Source organism: Rhinatrema bivittatum, chromosome 4 (assembly GCF_901001135.1).
Source record: "Rhinatrema bivittatum chromosome 4, aRhiBiv1.1, whole genome shotgun sequence".
Classification (NCBI taxonomy): Eukaryota; Metazoa; Chordata; class Amphibia; order Gymnophiona; family Rhinatrematidae; genus Rhinatrema; species Rhinatrema bivittatum.
This window is the reverse complement of record NC_042618.1, coordinates 235,175,041-235,196,953: the sequence shown is the minus strand read 5'-3', so window position 1 is coordinate 235,196,953 and position 21,913 is coordinate 235,175,041. Positions and strand designations below refer to the sequence as shown.

The 21,913-nt window shown below is 48.0% G+C and overlaps 1 protein-coding gene across 2 annotated transcripts in view; it reads left to right on the top strand.

The window, feature by feature from the left end:
- LOC115090598 (serine/threonine-protein kinase WNK1-like) overlaps positions 1-20,069 on the top strand; it is a 185,594-nt gene extending 165,525 nt beyond the window's left edge. The window contains exons 3-5 of one of the 2 annotated variants that reach the window (XM_029599931.1): positions 6,866-7,086; positions 9,059-9,216; positions 19,958-20,069. In XM_029599931.1, coding sequence (XP_029455791.1) covers positions 6,866-7,086; positions 9,059-9,216; positions 19,958-20,026 — 448 coding nt within the window. In that variant the 3' untranslated portion in view covers positions 20,027-20,069. Of the gene's footprint in view, positions 1-6,865; positions 7,087-8,968; positions 9,217-19,957 lie in introns of those variants that run through there. The other variant, XM_029599933.1, reaches the window with a different exon arrangement.
- Positions 20,070-21,913: the final 1,844 nt, after the last annotated feature.

Genomic DNA, 21,913 nt, shown 5'->3' with positions numbered 1-21,913 from the left:
AGGACCAGTGCCGCTGGGTTGATCCGCCCTAGCAGGGCTTGGCCCCGGTTGGATCCAAGGGTCCTCCCACGTGGAGACCCTCTGAGGCGGTCGCCATATTGCCCGCATGGTCGCCGTCGCCATTTTGGCCCTATTCGCTGCTCTGTCCGCCGTCTCAATCCGGGTGCACAAGGCTAGCTAGGCGCACAAAATACATGCACGCATAAGGTTACACGCACAAGTGCCATGCGCATAAGATACGCACGCATCACGCGCTTATTGGGCCGGGCGCATAACTGCGAATTAGGCACATACCTGCGCGCACACAACCCGCACGCATATCTTCGCAGCGCGCAAAGATTTACGCGTCTATATCCATGGCACCACCGGAAACGGAGCTCAAGGCCTCTGCCCAGCATGCCACATCAGAGCCACACAAAATGAAGAGGCTAACGCCCTGTGCATCCAGAGCGAGGAGGCCCTGGGAGATCCAGCCCAGGGCCAGTCCCACCCAGGGCAGAGTACTAGCTCCTCAAGGAGTACCCCGGACCTAGCAAATTCCAGCGGGACACCCCCTCAAACGGGGACCCCCAGGGACTCTGTGCCCCTAGCTTGGACCCAGCATCTATCTCATGGGTGGAATTCTTCAAAGGCCTACACACCTTTTGTTCACATGCAGACGGAGCCTCCGGCAAAACAGCCACAGCCTCCACCAGAAGACCTTTATGCCTCTGGCCCCTCTAGGCCCAGACAAATGTTTCCACCACCCTGAAGTCCCACCTATGGGGACATGGACAACTCTGAAGAGGAATCAGAGCCCCTAGAAGAGGGGGAACTCCCCCCGGGGACAGAGCCTCACCGGACCATGAGACGCTTCTTCACCAAGGACAAGCTCCCAGACTTGGCCACCCACAGCCTGAAGGAGCTTGCTATCCCGGGCACAAGTGCTTCAGGGGAACCGAAGATGAATCCCCTGCTAGAGGGACTCCGCCAGACCTCCCGCCATTTCCCTCTGTTACAAGCCGTCCAGCAGCTTATTGACCTGGAATGGAGTGCTCCAGAGTCCACATTCAAAGGGGGACGGGCTATGGCAGCCATGTACCCTCTGGACCCGGCGGCGAAAGACCTTCTGACATGCCCAAAAGTGGGTGCCATGGTCTGCGCGGTCTCGAAGAGCACCACTATCCCAGTGGAGCGAGGTGCAATGCTCAAAGATGATCATGACAGGTGCCTGGAATCCATCCTTAAACAATCCTTTGATGTCGCCGCTATGTCCCTACAAATAGCGGCCTGCTGCATCGTGGTGACATGTGCCTGCCTATCACAGACCAGGAGCAACACCCCTGGGGAAGCCATGGAACCAGCAGTATCATTCCTTGCGGATGCTGCTTTTGATCTGGTGTGCACAGCGGCCAGAGGAGTGTCATCAGCTGTGGCAGCCAGGAGGCAACTCTGGCTCCGAAGCTGGTTGGCCGACACATCTTCCAAAACGCGACTCACAAGGATGCCCTTCAAAGGATCCCTCCTGTTCGCCAGTGAACTAGAGAAACTGGCTAACAAATGGGGCGAGTCCCCATTGCCGCGACTACCGGAGGACAGGAATATGGAAAACCAGCAACCCTTCCCCCGATCTTCCAGGGGCAGAAGTTCACAGCACTTCAATCCTTACAGAAACTCTTATCACGTGCCTCGTCCTACAGGCGGAACCAGTCCTTTTGGAACTAGCACAACAAGGGGAACCAGCTCGGGCCCCGGCCCCAACTGCACCCCACAATGAGATTTGGCTGACCCTTCCAAAGGAAGGAGCCATAGGGGGGCAGACTTGCCCTATTCTACCAAAGATGGGTCGAGATAACTTCGGACAAGTGGGTCCTAACCATCATTCGAGAGGGATACTTCTGGACTTCCTCCAAACCCCTCAGGACAAGTTCGTGGAATCCCTCTGCCACGACCCCTCCAAGAGGGTGGCAGTGGAGGCTACTCTGACCAGATTACTGGCCCTAGAGGCCATAACCCCAGTGCCTCCACAGCAAATACTGGACACTATTCCATTTATTTTATCATCCCCAAGAAAGAGGGAACACTCAGGCCCATCCTGGACCTCAAGTCGGTCAAACGCCACCTGAGGATCCCCCGCTTTCGCATGGAAATCCTACGCTCTGTAATAAGGGCGATACAACCGGGAGAGTTCCTCATATCTCTAGATCTGTCGGAAGCCTACCTACACATTCCAATCCATCAAGATCATCAGCGCTTCCTTCGCTTCAAAATCCTGGACCATCACTACCAGTTCCGGGCATTACCCTTCGGGTTAGCCACAGCATCCTGGACGTTCACCAACACTGAGGAAGGAAGGAATCCTCGTACACCCTTACCTAGATGATTGGTTGATCAGGGCGAAATCCCCAGAGGAAAGACTCTACTGGAGTCTTGACTCTACTGGAGAGCCTCGGGTGGGTGGTCAACACAAGAGCGGTCTGCAACCCTCACAGACTCCAGAATACTTAGGAGTCTGATTCGACACCAAGGAAGACAAGGTCATCCTGACACAGGCGAGGAGATTAAAACTGATGAACCAGTTGCGAACCCTGCTGAGCGAACCTCGCCCCAAAACATGGGATTACCTACAAGTTCTCGGTCTCATGGCATCCACAATGGAAGTAGTACCATGGGCACGAGCTCATATGAGGCCCCTACAGTGCTCACTCCTATCGCGATGGAGCCCACTGTCTCAGAACTACACCGTACGTCTACCGCTCCCAGGCAAAGTTCGAACCCAACTACGGTGGTGGCTACAGGACGGCCACCTGAGCCAGGGAAAGATACTATCCTCAAGACCTGGATCCTGCTCACCATGGACACCAGCCTACGAGGATGGGGAGCACACTGCAAAGAGCTAACCGCCCAAGGGCAGTGGAGCACAGAAGAGTCGGGGTGGAACATCAATCGCCTAGAAGGCCCGGGCAGTCAGACTAGCCTGCCTATGGTTCGGTCACAGACTCCGAGACAAAGCGGTCAGGGTAATAGACAATGCCACAACAGTGGCCTACATCAACCGTCGGGGAGAAACCAGAAGCCAACAGGTGTATCTGGAAATAGACCCCCTAATGTTGTGGGCGGAAGGGAACCTCCAGGAGATCTCGGCCGTCCACATTGCCGGGAAAGACAACATCATGGCGGATTACCTCAGTAGAGAAAGTCTAGACCCAGGAGAAATGGAAGCTGTCGACCACAGCGTTCCAACTGATAGTGAACTGTTGGGGAACACCAACCATGGACCTTCTGGCAAACCGGTCCAACGCCCAAGTACCCAGTTACTTCAGCCGCAGATGGGAACCTCAGTCCCAGGGCATCGATACCCTGGTTCAGACATGGCCACTGGAGACTCTGCTATAAGCCTTCCTACTGTGGCCCCTGCTAAGCGCGATCATTCACAAGATAAGTCTACACAGGGGACCGGTACGTCTTGTGGCCCCGGACTGGCCAAGAAGACCATGGTACACAGACATGCGGAGTTACTGACAGGGAGCCCCCTGCCACTACCTCCACACAGAGACTTGCTCCAACAGGGACCGATCCTCCACGAGGACCCAGCTCTATTCTCTCTTACGTTCTGGCCATTGAGAGGGCTCGCCTGAGAGAGCGGATACTCGGGGGCTGTAATCGACACCCTACTCCGAGCATGCAAGTTCTCCACATCTCTAACATACATAAGGGTGTGGAGAGTATTCGAAGCCTGGTGCAAGGACCACATCATCATACCTCACTCAGTCAAAATTCCTGAGGTCTTGGAATTTCTACAGAACGGCCTACAGAAGGGATTGTCCCTCAACTCCATCAAGGTACAGGTTGCCGCATTGTCATGCTACGGCACCAAGAACGAGGGCGGCAGCATAGCCTCTCACCCGGATGTCTCCCGCTTCCTGAAAGGAGTTAAGCACATCCGACCACCTCTAAAGTGTCCGGTACCTCTTTGGAACCTCAACCTGGTCTTGGATTTCTTAGCAGGAGCCTCGTTCAGACCTCTCCGCGGCCTGTCTCTCTGACCATTAACATTGAAAACAGCCTTCCTGCTGGCAGTCTGTTCAGCCCGTCACATATCCAAGCTGCAAGCACTATCCTGTCGTGAGCAGTTTCTCAGACTCACCCCTGGAGCCATTCAGTTGCGCTCGGTTCCCTCGTTCCTCCCCAAAGCGGTGTCTCACTTCCACCTTAACCAAACCATCTTGCTACCATTGCCAGATGAACATAAGAATTCGGAAGAGGCCAAAAGTCTACGCCACCTCAACATCGGCAGACTCCTGGCCAGATATCTGGAAATGTCTGAATCCGTATGAAAGACAGACCACCTGTTCGTCCTTCACAGTTGGAAGAAGGAAGGGGAAGCGGCCTCACGAGCAAACATAGCCCGCTGGAACAAGGAAGTCATCAAGGCGGCCTAAGTAGAAGCAGGCAAGCCGCTGCCTCTACAAATCAAGGCCCATTCTACTAGGGCCCAGGCAGTGTCCTGGGCAGAAACCAAGATGCTGTCACCCGCCAAGATCTGCAGGGCGGCGACATGGTCCTCCATCCACACCTTTCCAGGTTTTACCGCCTGGATGTTCAGGCTCGGGAGGTCACAGCATTCGCAAGGGCAGTGCTAAGTGGGTCATGGGCAGCCTCCCACCCGGTTCAGGAGTAGCTTTTATACATCCCATTGGTCCTGAGTCCATCTGCTACACGCTAGGAAATGGAGAAATTAATTACCTGATAATTTCGTTTTCCTTAGTGTAGACAGATGGACTCAGCATCCCACCCACAGCTGCCGTTACGCATGGAAGCCTCTGGGGACAGCTTCGAGAGCAAGGGAATTAAGGGTAAGCCATGCTTTCCTTCATCTAGGACACCCACCCTACCGGGTGTTGACGTTTCCCGATGAGGGCACTGGCGGTCTCCAGCTATAGCCAATTCAACCGATTCAAGTTAATCAAGTTGTGAAGTTATTCAAATTAGTCAGTCACACATATATCCACAATGCTTTTTGAAGAGAATACTGAAGAGCTGCACTTCTTGCAGGGGTATATGTACTAGGGCTGATGCCAGATTGAAATCTGATCCATCTCCAACTGCTATCAGGAGTACACTATACCCATTGGTCCTGAGTCCATCTGTCTACACTAAGGAAAACAAAATTATCAGGCAATTAATTTCTCCAATCAGCTCGCGGGTTGAAAACCAGACTCTCAATTTTGCCGGCGTCCGGTTTCTGAACGCATGGCTGTCAGCAGGCTCGAGAACCGACGCCAGCAAAATTGAGCGTCGGCTGTCAAACCCGCTGACAGCCGCCGCTCTTGTCCAAAAAGAGGCACTAGGGACGTGCTAGTGTCCCTAGCGCCTCTTTTTACCACTGGCCCTAATTTAAATATTTTGTCTTACTGTATCGCGCGCACAGGACACTGGCCTGTGCTTTCCCGTGAACTTTACTGTATTGGCCTGCTAGTCGGGGTAAACAAGCACGGGTGTAGCTTGTTTATTGAGGCGGTTACTATCCCTAACTAATTAAGCTAAATATTTCACTTAGATGCAGTTCCAACACTGCTCTCTACATTAATGGGGGGGGGGGGGGGGAGAGAAAGAGTGCGAAAGCTTGCTGGGCAGATGGTCATCTTTTGCCGTCATTTCTATGTTTCTATGAAGCAGTGCTTATCCCTGTTGATGAAGTGTGAGAGGGTTCTAAAGCTTTGTGGAGCAACGTTCTCTTGGTCATTGAGGACATGGGAGGGGGCTACTTTATTCATTTTCAGGAAATTAGATGCATATTTTGTGATCCCTCTGAAATATTTCCTGAGGAAGAAGTAGAGGCTATTCCAGCAGCGCACGCTGTCTGATATCTTTCTGGATCCCAATATGGGGTGAATTTTTATTAGAGACATAAGATTCCCCCCTCTCCCTAAATTTTTTTTTTTCATGTATTATAGATTCTCTAACAAACAGGGCTGAATTAGCCATGATGTTGGTGATGTCACTCTACTGAATGAACCCTTCTAGCTCATAGAACTTTTCTCTACTGAGCATGCAAAGGAGGTGCTTCATGAACTTTTTTTTTTTTTAAATTTTTTATTTGAACTGCTGCATGGACATGTCCCCTTCCTAACTTACAGGCCAATTCAGTAAAAGTCGCGGGCGAGCACACAGGCCACTCTCCTGTGCACACGATTCAGGGGCGAAGAAGGTGCAAATGAGGGCCCGCGGTAAAAAGAGGCTCTAGGGACATAGTGCGTCCCTAGCGCCTCCTTTTTGACAGGAGCGGCAGCTGTCAGGTTTGGCAGCCAATGCTCAATTTTTCTGGCGTCTGGTCTCGAGCCCGCTGACAGCCATCGGTTTGGAAAACGGATGCCGGCTAAATTGAGCGTCCCATGTTCCGACCTGCGGGCAGATTTTTAATTTTTTCTTTTTAATTAATTTTTTTTTTTTACTTTTGGGTCCTCCGACTTAATATCACTATGATATTAAGTCGGAGGGTGTACAGAAAAGCAGTTTTTGCTGCTTTTCTGTACACTTTCCTGGTGCTGGCTGAAAACGCCTGCAGAATTTGCAAACAAGAATGTGGGGAAAACCCGGCATTCGGGGTCAGCTGGCTCGAGAACCGAGGTGTTTTGAAGCAGTTGTAATCTTTTAACTGACAATTTGGCACTCCTGACTGTAAAGATTTACAAAAACGAACTCTGGATGTTATGAAAGCATGCACCAAAGTTTTTAAATCATGTAATTTCATTTTTGTTCATAATGGGAGCCTAAAACATCCATAGTGCACATTGCTTTTGATCATGTCTGCCACTAGGAGGTGCTATTGTTGCAATTTTTTAGCCCTGTTTTTGTGGTGACTTGACTCTTGTTTTCCTCTTAGGTATCTGAAAAGATTTAAAATAATGAAGATCAAAGTGCTGCGTAGCTGGTGCCGGCAGATTCTGAAGGGGTTGCTATTTCTACACACACGTGTGCCTCCTATCATCCACCGGGACCTGAAATGCGACAACATCTTTATCACAGGCCCTACTGGATCTGTCAAAATTGGTGACTTGGGACTGGCCACTCTGAAGCGTGCCTCCTTTGCTAAGAGTGTTATAGGTATGTTTCCAGTAGTTTACGGAGCCTGGGGCATTCTTATGCCGTTATTGTCATCTGGGGTGTTTACATTACATTCTAACAGTTATTTATCTGTTAAATTGAAATCTGTGGCTTGAAAAAACATGACTGTGCACAGTTATAAGCTGCTTTTATCTATTCTGAGCTGTGGGTTCCATCTGCATTGCCATGAAATAGGATATCCCTTTTTGAACTTCTCTTGGCTGTGCCAATCTTTTGCCATTATTGGAAGCTGAAAGAAGTAGTAATCAGCTTTTAATGAATTTTGGGTGCTTTAAAAATGCTGATAAAACAAAGCAGTGCTGATAAAACTTCCTTTGGCTTGATTATCTGTGGTACTAATTTTATTCTAAACTGGTAGAAAACTAGCTAGATAATTAGGGATAGAAGGATATGTGCATCTAAGTTCTGGGTACATATGTGGTCCCTTTTTGACCCTTTTTTTGCAGCTTTAGCTGCTGTGAACTAACATTCGCTCAAATGCTTGGTTATGAGACCTCTTTTTAAATTAAAAAAAAAAAAAAAAGGTACTGAGGTTTACCAAGCAGTTGTTAACCACACTAACCTGCCTCTAGGATACTGGTTTTGTCAGCCCTGTCTCTACTATCTTCCTTGAGCTGTCTGGTGAGTTTGTGCTGTAATTAAGGAAACTGCTCTTAATTCCTCTCTGAAACTGTTTTGTGTCAAAAATGAGGGAATAAAGGGCTGCAAAAAGCACAGCTGAGGGAATGTATTTCTTGTAAACACAATGTCTGTCATAAAAGGGAATGTTCTCTTTCATAGCAGGCCAGAGGCTGCCAGTGTTAATACAGGGAGCAAAAAATTAGTTTGCATCCAAATAGATATCTCCCTGTTATGAAGAAAGAAAGGCAGGGACTTAACTAAATATAGCTAAATTTTCCTGATTGCTCATTTTAAATATTCTTGTTCATAACTCACTGAAAGATGAAGAAGTATTTTTTTCTTTTGGGGGGGGGAATGGGGATCTATTTCTTGCTAAATTTGCTACAGTTCCAGGCTTTTTCCCCCACTGTTTTACTACACATGGCATCTTCTAGCCTCAGGCCTGCAGGCACTGCCAGGGATATCACAATCTTTTTGTACACTTTCCTGTAAGGTATGCCTTAATTGGAGCCTCTGCAAGCTGTATGCTGTTGTTCTGATCTTAAATTGAATCGCGCTCTGCTCTTGTAACTCAACTCTCTGTATTTCTGAGTATTTTTTGCCTGTAGGGTATCGCTCTATTCCCTGCAGCTGCAGTAGATCTATAGTACTGCAGTTGAGATGGTAAGTATGAGACTAGAAGGGCTCTGGTGAGTGGCTCTTCCAGAAAATTAATTTTTTTTTCTTTTTTGTAACCTCTCTCTTTATTCTGGCTTAAGGTTTTTCATTGCAAGGCCTTTGACTTTGAAAACTCTTCTAAGGTAAATGGAGTGTTAGAAGTTGGAGACTAGCTGATGGCTTTTAACCATCACTTCTTTTTTACAGCAGGTGGCGATCTGGTACACAGGTATGTGCAAATGTCTAAATCTGCTTTTTCTTTCTTGCAGGTGGAAAAGGTAGGTTTGGTTTTGGTTTATTGAGCCTCGCTAGTCTTTTCCTTTCTCTCTATTTGTCTTAGATTTATATTTAAATTTAATATCCTGTGCTCCTATAATTTTTCTTAACATTTTGTTATGGTCCTTGTTCTTTCTATTTGCCCTTCCACAACCAGTATGGTTCTTCCTTCCCTCCCCATGCACACCTGGAAATATCCCTTCGCAAAGGCTTTGCAATGGAATACTCATAAGGTGTAGTGACGCAACAGATTAACTAAGGAGCCTTCCTCCTCTTTTTTGCCCCCACTTTCTCTTTTCTCTCACAGGTCATCCCATCAGCATCCTGCGGTGAGTAGCGTCACCAGCCTCTGCTCGCTTTGAGACATTTAGAGTCTGAATCGTTCTTTTAATTTAAGGTACCCCCGAGTTCATGGCCCCTGAGATGTATGAGGAGAAATACGATGAATCGGTTGACGTGTATGCTTTTGGGATGTGCATGCTTGAGATGGCCACATCTGAATATCCTTACTCCGAGTGCCAAAATGCTGCGCAGATCTACCGTCGAGTGACCAGTGTAAGTCCCCCCCTCCCCCCTCCCCACTTATTCCCTTCCCTTCCCCACCCCATCCTTTTTCCTTCATTTCCCTGCATGTAGCCTTTCCTGTCTTAACTTTAGATTCCCATGCCACATTGCATGGTATGCTGCAGTTATCTCAACAGATACCAGGTCTAGATGTTGAATTAAAAAAAAAAAAAAGCTAAAAATGCAGCTGTGTGGGATAATTGTCATGTATTATCAAAAGAGAAAAACAGATCAGGCTGCAAATGTCCTATTAGAAATGAAAACTTGTGGATTACAAGGTTTAGGCTAGTTCCGTGTTTACACTTTAATATAACAAACTGTGCTCATAGCCTATGTGAAATAGAAGTTGAATACAATTTGTACATGTGGCCAAAATGCTGTAGCTTTAACATGGATATCTAGGGAACTGTCCTCTACTCTTAGCCCAAGGACATTGTTCCAGTAATGGGACTGCATGTTGGTGGCAAAAGCTATATGCTGGAGATTCATGCATGATGGTGGCCAGGTAAGAGTAGAAACTAAGATTAAAGTATAAACAGATCAAAATGTAATGGGGCATTTTAGCAAAACCTCATTTTCTCCCTACTTGGTTAAGCATGTTTGAGAAACATGGTGAGGTTTCAGTTGGAGCATGCTTGGTAGTTTCTTTAGAAATGTTTGTTTGATGCCATACTGTAGAGTCCTTATAAGGGACTTGGTAAAAACATGTTGTCCACTGGAGTTGATGCATCTGGGTATATACTTCGTACTTAGGGACCTTCATTTTCAGTTTAAACCAATTTTCACCTGTAAATTCCCGGAATTTTCCAAAGGTGAAAATTTTGTTTAAACTGATTTTCAGCTTAATTGTGTGGCATTGAAGCCATGCTCTGGCTGATGCTTTGGTTCAAGCCCTTTTTGGAGTATAGGAGTGGAACTAAAGCATCTGCCAGAGCTTGGCTTCATAGTCCTCCACCCAAGCGCACAGATAAGCAGCACATCCCCTACCCCCCCACCAGAAGAAGTTTGACAGAATCCCTGCCTCTCTGGCTCAGTGCAGACTCAAGTTGTGTAGGGCTGCACTATAGAGCATGCTGCCGAAAATGGAGGGAAGAAGAGCCTGGGGTTGTCATAGCCTGTAAGAATGAATAATGTTTGGGGGGAGGGGTGGGGAGAGGAGGATTCTGAGGAGGTTTAGTGAAAGGGGGGATTCTTGGGGCAGGGGGGGGGGGGAGAAATGCTGGGAGAAGGGTAAAAGGATCAGGATTACCTGAAGTGTTTGGGAGGAGGTTATATAGGTGAGGTGGGGGGTGTGGGGGGGGGGGTGAATTGGGGCAGTGGAAGGCTTCTGTCCACCAAAATAAATTGAAATTCTCCTTGAAAAATATATTTTTTTCCACTGATTGTCTTCTGTTTTTGTTCTTGTCAAAATAAACTGATAAATTTCCCAGGAAAAAAAAGAAAATGAAGGACCCTATTCATACTTATTCACCATTTCATATAGTTGACTCAAGTATCGCTGGAAGCTGGCATTTATTGAGTCTTATCTCACAATGGGGCATCTTCCATGGAATAAAGCAGCAATATTCTGTATTGTAGCAATTATGATGTATGGGATGTAAGAATATAAAAATATGAGATTATTGGAAAGTGTTTTTTCTATGCTGTGAAATCAATTATTTAACTCTTTGCTGTGACAGCCTGGAGAGTTGAGAATAGAATATTGCTGCTTTTCATGAGTCCATTATTTAAAGAAGTCTGTTATTTCAATTTAGAGCTGTTCAGAGAAGCCTCAGTGATACATTAACGTATGATAAAATATTTACTGCTTTTGCTGCTCTTATTTTTATTGCCTCTGCTTAAGAATTTTTGGGATTTGCTATCTGACTTTTAAAACTAACCTTTCGCTCCTTATGAAGTGATTGATTAAAAATGGGTAAACTTGTTACAGCTCTACTGAATTTTTTTTTCTAATACCATAACCATCGCTGTTTACTCTTGGCTCTATTCTTAATTTCTACCTGAGTATAGTTTGCTGTATTGACTGATTTAGGTTCAATGGAAGTTTTAGCAGGAATCAGGTTTCTAGTAATCCGGAGTATTTTATCTTAAATTAACCATTTCCTAGTGTGTAGCAGATGGACTCAAAACAAGTGGGTATAGTGTGCTCGTGCCAGCAGTTGGAGACGGATCTGACGTCAGCATGAGTACATATACCCCCGCAGTAATTTCCGTCTCCAAAGCAGTTTGGAGCTACCTCACGGTCGCTGAGCGTGTTTCCAAATTCTAACAACTAAATTCATAGAAGAAACCTACCTGAAGACGAGCCCCACATTCCTGCGGTGATACCATTCGGTCCCTCCCCCAGTTGAGTTTCCTGAGGCGATTTCTGTGGTCCCTCGGAGGTAAGAGCCTCTGTCCGGTGGCCGATTCGCGGCAGGGACCTAGCCCTGGGTGAGAAGGGCTCGGGCGTGGCATAGAGGCAGCCTCGGTCCCGGCGTGGACTTGGCCCCCGAGCGAGACGAGTTCGGGCGCAGCCCAGAGGCAGCGGGTGCACCTCCTCGAGCGTGGCGGTGACGGTAATCACCCTCTCCCCCCCGCAGCCGGAGACCGCCGGGTCGCAACCGGGAAGCGCCGAAGACAAGGTAAGGCGTACATCTTTACTTGTGGGTCTCCGAGGAACCGAGGAGTAGCAGAGTCTGCCTACGTGGCAACCCGCCAAGGGGGTCGCCATTTTGCCTGTCTGCTCGCCGACGCCTTCTGTCCTGGTTCGTCACCGCACAATAGGCGCATGTCGCTACGCGCACGTTGATAGGCGCATGTTGCTCTGTTAGGCGCATACCGTTAGGCGCCCACGGATAGGCGCATGCGGATAGGCGCATATTACAAAGCGCAGACTCTAGCTGAATTAACAGACGAGATGGAGTGTAAGAGAGCCCATGCGTCAGCAGAGCCGGCACCTCCTGAATCAGGCATAAGCCTCTGCTCTGCATGCAACCTCAGAGCCACACAGAGCGAGGAAGCAGAATCCCTATGTGCCCAATGTGAAGAGGCCCTGGGAGTTCCAGGCCAGGACCAGTCGCAGCCCAGCATACTTGCCAGTTCCTCAGGGAACACCCCGGACCTAGCAGGCAGCGGGGAGCTGCCAGGGAACCCGCGAGACTTGGTGCCCCTAAGGCCAGATCCGGCTTCGCTTTCCTGGGTGGAATTATTCAAGGGGATTCATGCCTTTGTCGCAATGCAGGCTGCGCCCCGAACGGGTCCATACGTACCGCATGACCCGGCCCCTGGACCCTCAAGGCCTAGGCACGGCCACTCGCCACCCGGAAGCCCCACTTATGGGGATTCAGATTGCCCGGAGGAAGACTAAGAGCCCCCCGAGGAGGGAGAATTTCCCTCGGGGATTGAACCATATCGGACCATGAGGCGCTTCTTTCTGAAAGAGGATCTCCCAGGCCTGATCTCTCAATGCCTGTCGGAACTGGCTCTTCCGGGCCATGACGCTCCAGGGGAACCGAGAATGAACCCCCTGTTAGAGGGCCTGCGTCAAATGACTCACCATTTTTCCCCTCCTACAAGGAGCACAGCAGCTAATCGATCTGGAATGGAATGCGCCGGAGGCCTCATTCAAAGGGGGGTCGGGCCTTGGCTGGCATGTACCCCTTAGACCCGGCAGCTAAGGGAATGCTGGCGTGCTCTCAGGTAGACGCCATAGTAAGCACAATTGTGAAGCGCACCACCATTCCGGTGGAAGGGGGGACGGCCCTCAAGGATACACATGACCAGCGCATGGACGCCATTCTGAAACAAGCTTTTGAGGTGGCAGCAATGTCCCTACGAATTGCGGCCTGCTGCACCGTGGTGACGCGTTCCTGTTTATCACAGGCTAGGAATAACACCCCGGGAGAAGAGATGGAATCAGCTCTCTCATTCCTCACTGACGCAGCCTCCGACCTAGTCTGTACGGCAGCCAAGGGAGTATCATCCGCAGTGGCAGCCAGGAGGCAGCTCTGGCTACATAGTTGGTCGGCAGACTCCTCTTCCAAGACACGTCTCACGAGAATGCCCTTTAAGGGATCCCTCCTGTTCGGCAGCGACCTCGAGAAACTGGCCAATAAATGGGGCGCCTCTCCATTACCCCGTCTACCAGAAGACAGGCCAAGGAGGAGCCAGCGCCCTTTTCCTAGACCATCCAGAGGTCGAAACTCTCAGCGCTTCAACCCTTACAGGACTCGCTACCAAGCACCTCGTCCGCAGGCCAGGAACCAGTCCTTTTGGACTAAGCACAACAAGAGGGGAACCGGCTCGGGTTCGGGTCCCGGCCGTACCCCACAATGACAATCAGCCGACCCATCCGGGGTTAGCAGCCATAGGGGCAGGCTAACCCTCTTCTACCGCAGGTGGGTCAAGATTACCTCGGACCAGTGGGTCCTAGCCATCATCCGAGAAGGGTATTACCTGGACTTTCTTCGGCTCCCGCCAGACAAGTTTGTGGAATCTCCTTGTTCACCCCTCAAGAGGACGGCACTAGAAGTTACCTTGCAGAGGCTCCTGTCCCTAAAAGCCATAATCCCAGTGTCTGCAGGGGAGATAAATTCTGGGCATTATTCCATTTATTTCATAGTGCCCAAGAAGGAGGGCACTTTCAGGCAAGTCCCGGACCTCAAGTCGATCAACCGACACCTACGGGTCCCCAGCTTTCGCATGGAAACTCTGCGGTCGGTCAAAAATTCAGTACAGCCAGGGGAGTTTCTCACATCCCCTAGATCTGTCTGAAGCCTACTTGCATATCCCAATCCATCGGGATCACCAGCGCTATTTACGCTTCAAAGTCCTGAACCAACACTTCCAGTTCCGAGCTTTACCCTTCGGGTTAGCCACCGCACCAGGGACCTTTACCAAGGTCATAGTAGTAGTGGCGGCGTCACTCAGGAAGGAAGGAATCCTCGTCCATCCCTACCTGGATGATTGGCTGATCAGGGCAAAGTCACCGGAGGAGAGCCACCAGGCAACCAACAGAGTTTATAGCTCTTCTGGAAAGCCTAGGATGGGTAGTAAACTTGAACAAGAGTTCCCTACAGCCTTCTCAGTCGCTGGAATACCTAGGAGTCCGATTCGACACCCAGGAAGACAAGGTCAGTCTGACCGCCAAGAGGAGAGCAAAGCTCCGGAATCGTCTGCAGGCCCTGCTGAGCGCCACCCGGCCCACAGCTTGGGATTACCTACAGGTCCTCGGCCTTATGGCATCCACTCTGGAGGTGATACCATGGGCGCGGGCTCATATGAGACCATTACAACGCGCCCTCCTATCTCGGTGGAGCCCACGATCACAGAACTACACCGTACACCTACCTCTACCAGCCAGAGTATGGAATCAGGTACGGTGGTGGTTGCAGCCCGGCCACATGAGCCGGGGGTCAAGAATGTCCTCCCCAAATTGGACCCTGCTCACTACAGATGCCAGCCTGAACGGATGGAAGCACACTGCGAAGAACTCAAAGCCCAAGGGCGGTGGAACAGAGAAGAGTCAGGGTGGAGCATCAACAGACTAGAGGCACGGGCAGACAGGCTAGCGTGCCTGCGATTTGCCCACAGACTTTGAAACAGAGCGGTCAGAGTGATGTCGGACAACGCCACCACGGTGGCATACATCAACCGACAGGGCGGAACCAGAAGCCAACAAGTATCCCTAGAAATAGCCCCCCTGATGACTTGGGCGGAAGCAAATCTCCAGGACATCTCCGCCGTCCACATCGCCGGGAAGGACAACACCACGGCAGACTTCCTCAGCAGAGAGAGCCTAAATCCAGGGGAATGGCAGCTGTCGCCCACGGCTTTCCAGATGATTGTGGATCAGTGGGGGACACCGGGCATGGACCTACTAGCGGACAGGTCCAACGCTCAAGTACCCAGATATTTCAGCCGCAGGCGGGATCCGCTATCCCAGGGGATCGATGCCCTGGTACAGTCTTGGCCTCAGGGGGATCCTGCTATATGCCTTTCCTCCATGGCCCTGCTGGGCGCCATTGTACAGAAGATTCAGCGGCACAGAGGCCTAGTTCTTCTAGTGGCCCCGGACTGGCTAAGAAGACCCTGGTACGCAGACATGAGAAGACTACTGGCAGGGACTCCATTTCCCCTGCCTCCACACAGGGACCTGCTGTGGCAAGGTCCCATCCTCCATGAGGATCCAGCTCAATTCTCTTACGGTCTGGCCATTGAGAGGGCTAGACTGAAGAAAAGAGGAAACTCGGGGCCGGTAATAGATACACTCCTCCGAGCACGCAAGTTCTCCACATCACTTAACATATATAAGGATCTGGAGAGTATTTGAAACCTGGTGCGAAACTCACAGCACCAATCCACATGCCGCTAAGATCCCTATCATTTTGGATTTCCTGCAAGAGGGACTTCAGAAGGGTCTGTCCCTCAATTCCATCAAGGTTCAAGTAGCAGCGCTATCCTGCTACTGTCCCCGGAGTGACGGCAACAGCATCGCCACACACCCAGACGTTTCACTTTTCCTGAAAGGAGTCAAACACATTCGCCCGCCACTGAAGTGGCCAGTGCCCCTGTGGAACCTCAACCTAGTGTTGGAATTTCTAGCGGGACACGCCTTTAGACCACTTCGAGGCCTGTCCCTCCATTTGCTAACCTTGAAGATGGTGTTCCTGCTGGCTGTATGCTCAGCACGCCGCATCTCAGAGCTACAAGCACTGTCCTGCCGTGATCCGTTTCTCAGAATCACTCCAGAGGCTATCCATCTTCGCACGGTTCCTTCCTTCTTACCCAAAGTAGTCTCACACTTCCACCTCAACCAAACCATATCCTTGCCTACCACGGAAGGTTTGAAGAAGTCGGAAGAAGGTCGAATATTACGCCATCTCGACATCGGCAGGCTGCTGTCCAGATACCTGGAAATGTCAGAAGCAGTACGAAAGACTGACCACCTGTTCGTCCTTCACAGCGGGAAGAAGCAAGGGGAAGCGGCCTCCCGGGCAACCATCGCCCGCTGGATCAAAGAAGTTATCAAGGCAGCTTACGTAGAAGCGGGAAAACCACCACCTCTACGGGTCAAGGCTCACTCTACCAGAGCGTAAGCGGCCTCTTGGGCAGAAACTAGGATGCTGTTGCCTGCAGAGATATGTAAAGCGGCGACGTGGTCCTCCCTCCATACCTTCTCCAGATTCTACTGTCTGGACGTCCAGGCCAGGGAGGACACAGCATTTGTGAGGGCAATCCTGAACGGACCTCGGGCAGCCTCCCGCCCAGTCCGGGAGTAGCTTTTATACATCCCACTTGTTTTGAGTCCATCTGCTACACGCTAGGAAATGTAGAGATTACTTACCTGATAATCTCGTTTTCCTTAGTGTATGCAGATGGACTCAGCATCCCGCCCGGCTGCCGGCATACATGGGGATTCACCGACTCACGATAAGCCATGTTTTTCTTATAATAGGGCATCCACCCTGCCGGGTGTCGACGCCTTCAGGTTGAGAACACTGGCGGTCTCCAGCTACTATCAATCGGTCAGGGTAATCCTGTTCATTTAAACGATCGGTCAGTTACACATATATCCATAAAGCTTTTGCAAGGAAGATTACTGAATTGCTGCACTTCCTGCGGGGGTATATGTACCCGTGCTGACGTCAGATCAGTCTCCAACTGCTGGCACGAGCACACTATACCCACTTGTTTTGAGTCCATCTGCATACACTAAGGAAACGAGATTATCAGGTAAGTTATCTCTACATTGTTCACCATTCTGTAGCTTCTTACAATATTGATCTCCAGTAATAATTTAAGAACAGCGTTTTTGTGCCAAGCAGTTGCATGGTATTTGTTACAGAGAGGAGAGGAGGATGAGATTAATGGCAGAGAAGGTACATAATTGGCAGGAGGAGGGTAACAAACTCTTGAACAATAACCCCTCATGTCTCTCAGTCAATCCTCTTTCCTTTCCTTCCATTCACTCTTCTAGTCTGGCAATGCTTTTACTCTCTTGCCCCTCAGACCACCTTTTCTATCACTGCTGTGTGACTTCTTGTCTTCTGCTGGTGGGGCCTGGAAAACCCTACCAGATTTTCTATTGTACCTCTTTTCTGCTGCTGGTGCCACCACCATGACTGGTCCTGCTGAACTGATCCTATCCCTCCTCACTTCATTGCCTGAGGTCTGCCCTCGGACCCAGGTGAATGTTATGCAGTGCATGCACAAATGTACTGCACATTTTCACTTGCAGCCATAGTATTTTTATAATGTAGAGAGATCTGGATTTTAATACTTGCAAAGATTAGTGGAATGGTTTGTAATACTTTGAAATGTCTGTATACAAATACTAGAAGTCTTAAAAGAAGAAAAATAAAGATGGGAGAGTTAGAATGCATAGTGCTTATTGAAGAGGTAGATATAATTGGCACCTGAGACCTGGTGGAAGGAGGATAACCAATGGGACACTGATAGCAGGGTACAAACTATATTGCAATGATAGAATGGATCAAATTGGTGGAGGGGTAGCACTATGTGTATTAGAGGGTATAGCTAAACAAGATAAAAGTTCTCATGAAACAGAATACATTGCAGAATCTTTATGAATTGATATGACTAATATGGGGAATAGAATAGCAATGGGGGGTATACTATCTATCTAGCCAGAATGAACAGACAGAACAAAATGGTAACAAATTAGGGAAGCTAACAAAATTAGCAACACAATGCATGATTTCAGTTACCCCAGCATTGACTGGGTAAATGTCACATCAGGACATGCTATGGAGGAATAGCCTGGTGGTTAGAGCAGTGGGCTACGAACTAGGAGACCAGGGTTTGAGTCCCGCTGTCGCTCCTTGTGACCTTGGGCAAGTCACTTTACCCTCCATTGCCTCAGGTACAAACTTAGATTGTAAGCCCTCCGGGAACAGGGAAATACCTACAGTACCTGAATGTAAACCGATGTGATATCTCAGATTGAATGTCTGTATATAAAAAAATAATTAAATAAAAAGTAAAAAAAAATAAATAGATGAAATAAAGGATTGCTTCACGGACAGCTGGTACAAGAATCAATAAGAGGGGGCATTATTTAGACTTGATCATTAGTAGAACATATGAATTGGTATAAGAGGTAAGTGTTGGGGCAACTTGGCAACAATGATCATATATATGATTGTTTGACTTGATAACTGGAGGGAGGACACTAAGGAAATCTACTGCAATAGCATTTCATTTTCAGGCGGGAGAGTGATACATTGAAGAAAATCTTTAGGAAAAAACTGAAAGGAAAAATTGCAAAGGTTTACATCAGGCATGGGTGTTTACAAATACCATCTTCAAATCCAGACTAGATGAATTTCATGCAATAAAAATGGTAGAGGAAAGGTCAAACGATTGCAGGCATGATTAAAAGGTGAGGTAAAAGGGGCTATTTTAACCAAAGAACATCTTTTAAAAAAATGGAAAAGGGATTCAAATGAGGAAAACAGCATAAATACTGGCAAGTTAATGCAAAATATTAAGGAAGAGAGGATTTGAAAAGATGTTTGCCATGGAAACAAACTTTTTCAGGTACATTTGAAGCATAAAGCCTGTCAGGGAGTCAGCTTGGACCATTAGATTATCGAGGGGTAAAAGGAGCACTAAGGGAGGAAAAGGCCATAGCAGAGAGACTAAATTCTTTGCTTTGGTATTTACTGAAGAAGATATAAGGGAGATATGCCAGAAGGGGTATTTAAAGGTGATGAGTCCAAGGAACTGAAACAAATCTCTGTGAACCTGGAAGATGTAATAGAGCAAATGGAAAGAGTAAACCATGAGACATTGTTTGCTCTTTCCAAAAGTTCAAAGGCTAGGACACACAATGAAAATACTAGGTAATTCATTTAAGACAGAAAATATTTTTGCTCAACACATAATTAAACTCTGGAATTCATTGCCTGAGAATATGATAAAAGCTGATCATGTAGCTGGGTTTAAAAATGGTGTGAAGAAGTTCTTGTAAGAAAAGGTGGACTTGGGGAAATCCACTGCTTATCCTGGCTTAACTACCATGGAATCTGTCAAGCTTTTGAGATCCTGCCAGGTACTTGTGGCCTGGATTGGCCACTGTAGGAAACAGGATACTGGGCTTGATGGACATTTTGGTCTGACCCAGTATGGCAAATCTTAAGTTCTTAAGCTAGTTTGTTTGTATTTAAGAACATAAGAAATTGCCATGCTGGGTCAGACCAAGGGTCCATCAAGCCCAGCCTCCTGTTTCCAACAGAGGCCAAAACCAGGCCACAAGAACCTGGCAATTACCCAAATACCAAGAAGATCCCATGCTACTGATGCAATTAATAGCGGTGGCTATTCCCTAAGTAAACTTTATTAATAGCAGTTAATGGACTTCTCCAATAACTTATCCAAACCTTTTTTTGAACCCAGCTATACTAACTGCACTAACCACATCCTCTGGCAACAAATTCAAATGGTAACAAATTTGTTACTATGTTTAAGTGGGTTTGTTGAATTTTCTGTCAAGCAGGCTGAATTAGCCATTACATGTGAGGGTGATGCCTTCCAGTGCTATGGAATAGACGAGTCTCCAATCTAGTAGAGCTTTGAGCTCTATTGAGCATGTGTGGAAGTTCCTGCATGGGCATTGTCTCATGAGTCTCCTCATTATTTGGCCATGCATAGCACAGATGAGACTTCTCGCTTTACAAATCCTAAAAACTCATGTTTTTGATATTTTTTATTTTACTTTCTTCTAAAGTTGCCTCTGCAGCCCCACAACACTTTTCAGTGCTACCAAAAAAAAACCCTTCTTAAAAACGAAATGTGACCACCTCTTCTACTTCCTGGGCAGAAAAAGAAATCAACTAAGGTGAGTTGATTTTAAGTGTTGAATCTGTGGGGAGATTGTCCCTTGCCGATGGCCATGAATTATCCATGCCTTGGACTGGATCATTACCACATAAACTGTTAATGCCTGCAGATGGATGCCCCTGTACTTGCAGAGGTCCGGGGCTCTTAAAATCGAGGATCTACATAAATCTCTACAGTATCGCAGTAGATCCTTGTCCTGTAGTGTAGCCTAGTCTGCCTTGCTGGGAAAGGAGTTGAATAGGAGCTTGTAAAAACAAAATAAAAACTATCCTGTCCGCTCAGGCTGAAGCTGCGGGGTGAAGTTCTACCAGCTGCCCTGCATCGAAGGCAATGTGGCATCAATCACTGGAACCATTGCAGCTTGGGTAAACATAAGCATTCTAAATCTGTGCTGTTAGTGGCAACCATCGGCATAGTAGCATCAGTGACACATGGTGTATAGACTTGCCTGATGCAACTTCCACAAATACGTACAATATATCGAGGTGCTTTATGCAGAATGCATTGACCCACTTGATACTATACATGATGCATGCGATGCACAGTGCACCAATGCACTTAATGCTTGGTGCTCTGCCTCACAAGCCTGTGGTCTCCATACATGATCCTGTGATGCATAGTACAAGAACCCATGGCACAGCCCTGATGCTACCAATACAATATTGCTGACATGCGCCAGGCTCTTTATGCATTTCCAAAGACCTGTTGAAGCATGCTAAGGCATCTTAAGGTGTCCAAACATTTTACACCATCAAAGCAATCAATGCATCCACCTCAGATTTTTTTTATCAAACTGCTTTGCTAGAACAACTCTATATAGCCCATCCTAGATCTGCAGGAGAAGGGGGTTAGATTTCCTCTGCTACCAATAAACACAGGATACTTACCTTATCAAGCCTAGTAGTGGAGAGATGTTGCCTGGACATTGTAGACCCAGTAACCTTTATTGTACTTCTCACTTCTAACAGGCCATGTCCTCATGCAGAAACCTTTCCTGGTTTCTGAAGAGGACGTTCTGTCATCCTATGCCAAGCCAGATGATACGTCAGTTGCTCAACCAAATCGCAGACTTGTTGTGGAGTTTCTTTATCTCTCTGATCAAGGAGAAGAAAGGAACTTTTCAGCCTCTTCTCTCCACTCGCCACAGTGATACTGCAGACCAGAGTGCAGATATCACCTATAGGTTTGCATTCATTATCAGAACTCTTGTTCAGGGTTTTTTTAATAGTCTATTGTAGTGGATTCAAGCAGGTAAGAAGTATTAGATCAGGCAGCTTCTGAGTCAACCGAAAGCCCCTTTTGGTTCGCTCTCCATCATTGGAGTCCTGGGTAAGCGATCCTTTACCTTTAAGCTTGGGTGAGGACTCTACCAGTATACCCTGGGATAATGCTTTCACCACCAGAGGATCTGACCTATTCTACGTTAGTGGAAAAAATGGATGCTGCACTGGGTGTCCATGTCCACAAAGATCGAGAGCCAATATCTGAGCTCTTTGGGTTTCCTCAGATTCTTCACACTCCAGCCAAACCAGAACCCTTCCAGTTCACAACTTTCTCAATGCTCTACAAATGAGAATATGAGAAATACCCATCTTGGTCACCCCAACCACCAGGAAGTTAGACCTTAAATTCAGAGTTCAGCAATCACCAGGCTTTGGTGTCATCCAGATGCCTCACCAGTCCATAGTAGTTGAATATGCTAAAGAAAGTGAAGAAGACACACTCATGCTCCTGGAAAAGACCAGAAACTTCTTCTAGATATCTTCGACAAGATTTTTCAAAGTGCAATGCTCTCTGCTTGCATTACCATCCATCAGTTCTATACAGTGGAGTACATTCATGA